At 25.9% G+C, this 10920-nt stretch overlaps 1 protein-coding gene across 1 annotated transcript; it reads right to left on the bottom strand.

Moving 5' to 3' along the window:
* Positions 1-9647: 9647 nt before the first annotated feature.
* Positions 9648-10662, bottom strand: LOC120091204. The gene is made up of 2 exons (XM_039049120.1): positions 10076-10662; positions 9648-9957 (listed from the first exon to the last, which is right to left on the bottom strand). The coding sequence occupies exons 1-2, from the start codon at positions 10558-10560 to the stop codon at positions 9888-9890; spliced, it is 555 nt and encodes a 184-aa protein (XP_038905048.1). The 5' UTR covers positions 10561-10662; the 3' UTR covers positions 9648-9887.
* Positions 10663-10920: the final 258 nt, after the last annotated feature.

Here is a 10920-nt window from a genome sequence, read left to right as displayed (position 1 = left end):
ATGAGTTTGCATAAGATCGGACCAAGAAATAAGTCACTCTTACTTTATAACATTGTTTACTATTTAAGACTGACTATTTCATAACGATGACCTAGGTAACTTAACCTTAATCCTGAGCTAACTATGAATTCCTGTTTATTCGGGATTATCCTTAGATTTGCATAAGTGAAGGTTGACTCAATAGTGCTGGCTCAATAAGCCTCCCATTTCAAGGGTAAGACCAGGTAGATAGCTGGGGACATAAGGTACAAGATGCAATTTACTCCTACCCACTTTCAAGTATAGTAGGGAGGCTGTTCCCTTAAGTGTTGATTCTAGGTCTTGAGCAAGGGCCCCACCCTCTCATTGGTCCAAGAGGGGCTTTGTTTGATGATCGGATCACAAATCAATTGTTTATTAGAGGATCAGTGGGACTTAAGGAACAAGAGGTAATCTCGGGGGTTAAACAACCTTTTGACCAAGTTATTATTACGAACAACCTATGAAGAGTTAACTTATTCATCATGGTTATATCGAGTGGACACAATATATCTACAATGAGAGGAGTGTAATTCTGGGTTTTAGTGGAGTGACCTTGTAGTTAACGAAGAGGAGTTAATTCAGTGTAAAGAATTTAACCAGTTAATCTCGAATCGTTGGAGCCCATGATCTAGGTTCATTAGGTCCCCTACTAGCTCACAAACACATAAGCCTTAGAATAGCATGATAAGTTGATTTACAATATTCAAATTCGAATTAAGGGAATTAGTAATTATATGTGATATAATTATATGTTTAATTTTTGGAATTAAACGTAATTGGAGAATCGATTAATATATAAATATGATTTAAATATTAATTTCATGAATAGTGATTCTTGGTAGTAGAATTGGTGATTAATTAATTTAATATTTGATACTAAATTAATTGAAATTAATTAAATTGTTTAATTAATTATTAATTATTAATTTTATTAGAAAAATTAATTTTGAATTAATTTTTGTAAAACAAATAAATTTTCAATTTTACTTATGAAATTAAAAAACTGATATGGCATTTGATTTTGAAAATGGATTCAAAATTAATAGGAAAATGAAAAATTGGAAAATGGAAAAACCCACTTTCTAATCAAGCACCTTATTCAATTCTCACTACCAAAAATTGGAGTTGAAGTTGACAGAATTTGATGCAATTGGATCGCATGATATTCTAAGATATATCACATAAGCTTCAGCTGAAAGACTCCGATGCAATTGACTGACTTTGCTGAGAAATTATAGCCTTGGTAAACCAGTGACCTCCTCTCCATTTTTTCCCTAATTCAAGATTGTTTTGAGTCTCACAATTCAATTTAAGTCTCCAAGAGAATAGTAGGGAAGATCTAGTGATGGTCCACGGCTGAATTGAAGAAGATTGCAGCTGTATTTCGTTCAAGAAGGGGATCTTCAAAGGCATGTGTTGAAACTCTCTTAATTCTCTGTGAATATGTTTATTTTGATGTCAAAATTAAGAAACTAGAATACTTAATGATCATGTTTTCTTCTGCTGCATATTTCTGTAAACCAACAGAAATTTCAATCGAAATTTCGAGAATTTAATAGGCTCGAAATTTCGACATGAGAAAATTTCGATTTTTTCTCAAATTCTTGAATTTCTTGAAACTTCTCAAAATTTTGAAATTTTCATCGATATTTTGATACTTTCATCGAAATTTCAAGATTTTTTTTAGCTTTTAGCTATGCTAGCTCAATGGAAGTGCAAGAGAAGTTTTTTTCTCTTTTAACTTTAAAAAAATCTTTATTTTCAAAAGGCACATATTTTCATTCAAATATTTTCCATTGAATTTTCACATCACTTTACCACAAACTTAAATTAATGTAAGTTTTCTAATATTCCTCTCATTTCTTCTCAAGCTCCATCTACTTGTAGAGTTTTCTTTTTCTTCTTTCTTTTTCATGTTGTGTTATATTTAATGTTATGCTTTTTATATTCCTTTTATGTTCAATGTTATAATTTTTCTATTTTGATTATGTTATGTTAGTTTAACGCTATGTTTTTTTCATTTTTGTATCCACTTCATTTTATGATAAACAATTTATAATTATTTTGTATGTAAATATTTCATGTTCTTTAATTTTGTAATTAATTTTTAATGTTTTATATTATTTTGTAATTATTGTTTCATTTTTTTTTAATTTCGCTATTGCATCGACATTTACACAGATATTTTACAATATATGCTATCTTACTTTATATAAATGATACTATAAGTCAATTATAGTCTAATTTAGCCACGATAATATATATATATATATATATATATATANATAATAATATTTTAAATTTTAGTAAAAGGTTTATAATAATCTATTAGTATTATTTAATCTACATATTTTATAGCAATGCACCTAAATTACATTTATATGATGGTTAAAGTATAAGTTTAGTCTCTATTTTTGAAAATTGTAGCAAATAAATTCTAAAACTTTTAATTTTGTCTTTAATTCCTTAAAAATGTCTAATAAAATTATAAATTTTTAATTTATTTCTAATATATCTCATAAAGATTTAAAATGTTTTAAAAGTAACTTTTCTATAGGACAACAGAAAAATTATTTTTGTGTCTAATTCAACCTTAAATTCTTAATTATGTAGGCCCCGTTTGGTAACTTTTTTAGTTTTTGTTTTTTAAAGTTAAGTCTATTTCCTCCCTATTTTACCATGATTTGCATCTCTCTTATATACAATGGTTGAATTTTTAGCCAAATTTCAAAAATAAAAACAAGTTTTTAAAAGCTACTTGTTTTAATTTTCAAATTTTGGCTTGGTTTTTTGAAGCGATTGATAAAAAATAGATATCAGAGGAAAAAATTTAGAGGTAGAAGTAGTCTATAAATTTAATTTTTAAAATAAAAAAAAAACTAAATGGTTATCAAACGAGACAATAGTTAATACACATTAATTCTAAAAAGATGTTCAATCATACTTATTAAGCATAGAGTTAAATTTAATGTCTATACAATAGTTAATTTTTAACACTATTGAATATGTAAGAGACCTATTGGATGCAAAATTATTATTTTAGAAATTCATTAAACACAAAACTCGAGAACTAATGGACTAATTAGATAATTTTTAAAGCTTAGGACTATATATAAACACAAATCTAAAAGTTAATGAACTAAATTTCTAGTCTTATATACATCTATTCCCTTAAACAAAGTTCTAGATCCACCACTATCCAGCGCTATCTTGATAAAAAGTTTATTTTTTAAAAAATAAATAAATAAAATAACTCATTGATATATCTCAATCTTGCTATCTTGCACATGTTTTATCAGTTTAGATATCCATTAATGAAAATAATATATCAGTAATAAAATAAAATAAAAGACAATTATGGAGAAATTAAGGTTTAAATAGGTACATGAAAAATAAAAACAAAATCATACTTAGAAATTATATTTGATGACACAGAGTAGCAAATATGATGGCTAAATTGTAGAAAATACCCATAAAATTTTGAAATTTGTGTTAGCAATAGTTAGTTTCATTACAACTATATCAACTTAGAAAATAACTAATTTTAAAACAGTTTATATAGAACTCATTTGTTTCTTCATATACTCTCATTTTCTTTCCTTTATCTATTTCTTATACCAACTTTTTCGATTAGTCAAACATAAACTAAAACAGCAAGCTAATGTATAAAATTACACAAAATTTCAAAATTAAAATCTCCCCTTAAAACTCAACAAACCCATGAATAATCAAATACAAAAAGGACGGTCAAAAGAATATCCATTTCAAATAATTCAATTCTTCTTAATTAAGCAAAATAAGTAGAGTAATTTGAATTGCAAAAATGATTAATAAAGTCTTTATCACTACAAATTTCGTAATACATATGTTTTCTTTCTATTCACCCCTACTAATTGTCCTCAAAATTATTATCCAAATCTCAATATGTCTTTTCTCAATGTATCTCTTTATTGTATATTAAACTAAAACAACATGTTAACACATATTCAACTACTAGCGTACAATCTTGTTAAAACATTAATATATAATATGAATAAGTATTTGTCTCAAGGGTTGGACTTGAGATGAGGTAGACCCTCTTTTCCATAGGCGCATTCAATAACATTCTCGTTTCTTATTTCATATTTCTGTTTATTATTTTTTAAGAAACTGATTAGTTTGATAAATGTTCTTATACAATATTTCTAAAATAGCAACGTTTTTAAAATTTAGATCAAATTTGAGAAATTACAGAAAATAGTTTCCCTATTTCGTTTCTATTTTATTTCAATTGTTTAGCTTCTGATCTAAGATTGGGTTTGGCTTATTGGTAGTTAGACATGACTCAAGTCATCCTTGGGCGTAAATCCTGGGTTTGATGCCCCAGTTGATGCATTATTTTATTTTTAATTTCTTTCTTTTCCATATTAACTTTGCTATATTACTTTTATTTCTTCTTTTATTTTTTATTTTTTATATTTATAAGTTAATTTAGTTTTGAATTTTAAAATTTTTCAATATTTAAATTTATATGTTATTTTGATCTTTCAAATTTTAAATAATTTTTATTATATTTAAATATTTTCTTGAATTTTGAATTTTAAATTTAAAATAGGCATACTTATGTATTTTTTTTAAATATAAGTTTATTATTTCAAGTATAATCAAAATCAGTTAGAATTTTATAATATACACATTTTTTTTATTAAAACATTCATTTAGGTTCACTTTAACACTTTACAACCATGTCATTTATAATAATATAATTAATTTGGATTTGAGTCAACATCATTTAAAAAAAATGACTTGAGTGAGACTAATATTGTGAATCAAATTTTAGCAACAAATGAAAATAAAAAACATTTGTATAATATTTATTAATTTATTATAAAGACTTTTGTGTATTTAATAATGTAAATGTTTTATAATTACTTTTTTATATTTTAATGCATGTTATATTTTTTTTTATTTTACATAAGTAAATTATATTTCTACTATAAAATAAGAAAAAAATGTTAGGAAAAAAATATAAGAAACGAGAAACGAAAAATAATTATCAAACAAATTTCTGTTTTTGTTTCTTTTTTTTTTTTCAGGAAACAATAAACAGAAATAATTATCAAACAATTTCTGCTTCTAGTTTCTAAAAAAATAAAAAACATGGAATAAGAAATAAGAAAAATGTTTTTAGTTCATTTAGTTTGAGGAACATTTAAAAGAAAAAAAAGTAAAATCAATACTTTTATTTATTTTTAACTAACCATATTAAAAATAATTATTGCCTTATTTTCTACATGATGCAAATCGTAATAAAATTAGTCGCCATCTTTTTCATTTGAACAATATGATGTGAATAACCAACATAATTTAATTTATAATAGGGTCCAACATCTGAATGAATTCCTTTATTTTTAACTTAGTTATCCAAAAACAAAATAAACAATAATTTATATAGTTAGTTAGTTTTCCTAGTTAGTAAAATTAAAATATCAAATTGTGGAAAACAATTAAAAAAAATAAAGTTTAATCAAATCTCAATTTCAAAATGGACGAGGAAATCTATTTATTTCTTACAAAAGTAATAAAAATAGTTGATTTTGAATTATAAACTAAAGGTGTCTTTTTAAATATAAAAAAAATATTTAAAAATATTTACATTTTAGAGCAAAAAGTTCCAAAAGTAAAAATAGTTGATTTTGAATTATTAATTAAAGGTGTCTTTTTAAANTAGAGCAAAAAGTTCCAAAAGTAAAAATAGTTGATTTTGAATTATTAATTAAAGGTGTCTTTTTAAATATAAAAAAATATTTAAAAATATTTACACTTTATAACAAAAAGTTCTAAAAGTGCTATAAAGTGTAAATATTTTTGGAATTTTTCTATTTATAAAAATTTTCCTAAACTAAAATTAGTAATATAAATAATTTTAATTTTAGATTAGTTGTTTACCCGATGAATTTTGTTTAAATTAGTCATTTTTTACGTATTAACTTAGTCATTTAAGATAAAATAAAGGTTAAAAATCACTTTTAATCCCTAAACTTTTATATAAATAACGATTTGGTCCCTATACTTTAAATTTTGTAACAATAGTCCCTGAACTTTATTTATGTAATAATTTCATCATTGTACTTTAAAATGTGTAACAAATTAGTCCCTACTGTAAAAATTAATGATAAGATTTAATGAGGTTTCATGCATAAATAAACCGTTAAACTAATTACAGACTCAATATTTTTGCAAAATATGAAGTCTACATCATAAAATATTAAAAACTGACATCTAATTTTGATGTTTTTTTAGGGACTAAATTGTTACGATTTTGAAAATAAAAGAACTAAATTATTACATACTAAAGTTCAGAGACTAAATTGTTAAAAAATTGAAAGTATAGAGAATAAATCGTTACAAATCAAAGTTTAGAGACTAAATTGTTACTCTAAAAAAAGTTCAAGGACCAAAAGTGATTATTAATCTAAAATATAAGATAAACAACTTTAATTTTGAATTTTGTTATTTTTGAAAAATATGGAAAATATTTTATTTAAACTAGACTCTATTATCCAATTAAAATAAATAATTAAGAGGAGAATTTTAAACATATCTAAGATCTAATAATTAATCAATAATACAATAAAATACTCCGCAAACCCAAGATTTTGAGATGTACATTCCATTCTTAGATTTCTTAAATATGCATCCTAAACATAGTTTTTTTAAACCCATGTTACCTAGCTAAGTCCCTAGGCTTAAGATTCCCAAACTTAGGTTTATGCTTAAGTCCTAAAGATCTCTTGATAGTTTCAGTATTCTCTTTCTTCTTGTTATAATCTATATATCTTTAATTAAAAGTTCGTTTTTAGATAAAAAAAAATGTTAAACCATTAACATAAAACAACATAATTAATAACAATAAGATAATCAAGGGATGGGTGAGAAAAAGGGGACTAAGAGTGTATGGAAAAAGAGAGAGAAAAAGAAGGAAAATAGAGAAGTGTTAGATCATAAGTTGAAGTAGAAGAGAGAGAGAAAATGGAAAAGGGAGGCCTTAACTACGTGTAGATAAACAGTAAGACATAACTTTTCTTGAAAGGTTAATGATACTAATGCAACTTTTGAAAGCTTACACATAGTTTTCCAATGAGGAAACAATGAATTTTTTTCATACACCAACACTACAAGTATTTTTAAAAATTTTAAAATTTTAATAACATTTAGGAAACTAAATTAAGGATATTTTTTAATTTTTTTTTTTTAAGATTGAAATATTTTTTAAACTTTTGAAAGTTCAAGTACTTTTTTTTACACAAAATACAAAACTCTTTTTTAATTTAGCCAGAGATGATAACCAATTTTCCATCTATATTATAATTTATCTTTTTCCTTCCCATTAAAACATTAAATGAAACCCCAAATAGTTTTACATTAAAATAAACCATAATAAATAAAGTTGAAGAAAGATGTTAGAAATCAAACCCTTTTAAGAGGAACTTTGTCAATTGGAGCCTACTTGATCAAAGAAAAAGGGAAACTTGTGAATGATGTGACTCTTAACCAAATATATCATTTTTCTCTATAGATTTCCATAATCTCATGCTTACTTTTTCTTCTTTATGTGACATTTCTTAACTTTTAAATTTTAATATACTATTTCATCCAATGCAAATCCACTTGGTGTTTTCCACCCTATTTTCAACTATGCATTGAATCTATTATTATCCTACCATTTTTTTATATCCTAACAACTTGCATGGATGATAATGGAGTTTTCTTTCCTTTTTTTCTTCTTTTGATTTGATTACTATCAATTTATTTTATAGAGAGTGTTTTCAAATTTAGAAAATGGGTAAACTATTTATAAATATAATAAAATGTTGCAATCTATCACAATGTTTGATAGATGTCTATCGTGATTTATTACCCAATGATAGATGTTTATATCTATCATTGATAGATAGTGATATTTTGCTATATTTGAAAATATTTTCAGCAATTTACCATTTAAAACAATTAATAATTTTTTATATATATATAAATCTTTTATATTCAACTTTTTAAATTCGTTTGCAGAGATGTTTTCTGATTTTTAGGAACAAAAATTCTCTAAATCATGTTTGGATAATTATTTTTTATATTTTCTTTTTTTTTTCTTTTTTTCATTTGTATTATATTAAAAAATAAGGGGATTTTTTAGTACTTCAAAATATAAAAAGTTAGTCTTCATGATCTACCAATAAATATATATGTTATTGTTGCTTACATACACATGAATCATGAAATTATGTTGTATCCTCTATTATTAAAAAAAAAAAAAAAAAAAAAAAAGAACAATGATCAAATAGGTCTTATATGATTTTTTTTTAATTGGATGGCATTCATATTTTGCATGCATATAATAAATAAATATATAGAATATAGATTAGTTGAGTCAAACAATATAGTTAATATGATTAAATAATATTAGGGACCGGCCCAATTCAATTGATTTTTGGAGATCAATGGTTAAATATTCTTATTTTCAAAAAACAGAAAAAAAAATTTGATTTTTCTTATTCGCCTCTTATTAAATTTAATATATTTATACACACACTAGGAGCTAGAACTTGTGTGAATATTTATATAAATTATATATGAAGTCTATTTGATTAAAGTCAATGATAACATTTGCTTTAATTTAAATTGAGATGAATTTCCATAAGAGACAAGATTAACAACTTGTCAAATCAATGACAATTGTTGAAATTGAGCCAGATTATCTTATCTAAACTATATCTTTCAATATCTTTTAAAATATTCTTAATTGATTATTAATATATATATTTTTTTTCAAATTCTTTATGGTTGTTGTATAATGTTATTCCTAGATTCTAAAACTACTTCAATATATTTTACGAATACACACTTAACTAGTGTTATTCTAAAATATGTTTGTAAAAACAGTTTTGATTTAAGAATAAGAACAAGAAGTTTGAACTCCCTTCTTTCTTTTTTTTCTACATTCATGTTTAAAATTTTAAATTTATTTCTCTTTGTCTTTATATATATATATTTTTTATTTAATCTATTGGGTAATCATTTCATTTTTTGTTTTTTAAATTTAAACATATTTTCTCTCATTTTTTAACCATGATTTGCATTTTTAAAGTATAAGAGTGGAATTCTTAATCAATTTTTTTTAAAAAAAATAATAAACTATTTTTTTAATTTTTAAAATTTCGTTTGGTTTTTAAAAACATTGGTTTAAAGTAAATAATAAAACAAAAAGACCAAATTATGATTGGTTCTTCAAGTGTTGTCCGCGGTAAAATTTGAAACTCTCATTTCAAATTTGTTATTAAAGTCATTAGCTATCCTCATATTGGTAAAAGCGGATATACATTTATTTATATTTATATATGAGTATTATATATAACAAAAACAAAAGTGATCTTTATGAAAGTTTGTGGATGAAAATAAAAACATTTTTCAGAATTTGTGAAATTAAAATAAACATTGAAAAGCAACCATAGAACTTAAACTTGAAGAACCAAAATTTTCTCCAACACAACTTGGTATAAATATATATATATATAAATAGGTTGAACATTCTTGCTCTAAGAATAGCCCAAAACAACATGGGGAGAAGATAAATAATGAAGGCTATGATGTAGAAAAATGGGAACATTTAAATTACATTTAAATTTGCAGAGAGTCCCCATTAAAGAAAGCACTCAAACAAGCTACAAATTTCATGGACAAAGTTTTCTTCCTCAATAATCTCAACTTTCTGTTTTCAGATCATAATATTAATAATTATACAAATTACAGCAACCAAAACTATATATATACATATAACATAATATACTACACAGCCTTGAGTGATCGGAAAGTGGAAGTGTAAATTTGCATCAGAACAAGAACGGAGTCGGAGAAAACGCCGGAATCACGACCGGAATCGCTGCTGGACTTCGCCTGATGCTGAAGAGAAGAGAGAGAAAATAACAGAAATTCTTTTCAGATGTCGTTTTCATTTCACGGATCTTTACGGTTTTGAAAATCATACGGAAGATTCATGAACTGACAAACGATAACGTACCTGAAATCGTTACTGTTATTACGGCCGTGAACGCCTCTGCTTTCTCCGTCGCGAGATCCGCTCTTTCTTTTCACCGATCGTTCCGATTCCGCCGTCTGTTCATCGCTTTTCTCTCTCTCCATCACTACCAGGACTACCTTATCCTCCGAGATCGCTCCCAGCGATGGCTTCCAATCGACGGCTAGTTTCGCCGCTGAAGGCAACGACGCGCTTCGTTTTCTCCGCCGGTGTTTTCTGGTGGTAATCGGAGCTAGAGATCTCACCTCCTTGACGCCTGGCGCCTCCGTCTCCTCCGGATTCTCTATGCGTGACATGTTCACCGGCACGCAGCAAGAAACAAACTCGAAAAGGAATTTCATCGGGAAATTAACCGCTCCGGTGAGTCTCTCGGTGGAAGAAGAGTGGTCAGAACGAAACGACGGCTCTGATCCGACTCCGTGGAAGAAGCGAGGTTGAAAGTACAAAATATTTACAATCGCTACCATTGACTGATACGGCAGGAGTCCATTTTCCGCTCCGTCGTCCGTCGTAGAATTCCGGTAAATCGTGGTGGTGGTGAGTTCCCTTAGTTGAGAGGACTTGCTTCTCAATTTATAGAAACCGTTGGGTATTGATTTTCCGGTATCTACATCTGTACTAGTCCATTATAACTACCAAAACACCCTTCAATCTCCTTTTCATAATCACAATTCCATGGGCATTTTGGTCATTTACACTTACCCTATTATTTTCCTACTATATGTCAGTCATTAACTATTGATGTGATAGGTTAGATATTGTCATGATAAATGGTGATATAATATAAGTCAATGAAATTTAATAATAATAAGAATCCTCTAAGAAAA

This window comes from Benincasa hispida, chromosome 11 (genome assembly GCF_009727055.1).
Source record: "Benincasa hispida cultivar B227 chromosome 11, ASM972705v1, whole genome shotgun sequence".
Taxonomy (NCBI): Eukaryota; Viridiplantae; Streptophyta; class Magnoliopsida; order Cucurbitales; family Cucurbitaceae; genus Benincasa; species Benincasa hispida.
The sequence above is the reverse complement of the archived record's forward strand: the minus strand, read 5'-3'. Positions and strand labels throughout refer to the sequence as shown.

Bases quoted from the DNA above. Each gene is read 5' to 3' on its own strand.
- LOC120091204 (XM_039049120.1), bottom strand. From the start codon at position 10,560: ATGGTAGCGATTGTAAATATTTTGTACTTTCAACCTCGCTTCTTCCAC. The intron at 9,958-10,075 runs GTACGTTATCGT...TCTTCTCTTCAG, and splicing joins AATAACAGTAACGATTTCAG to CATCAGGCGAAGTCCAGCAG.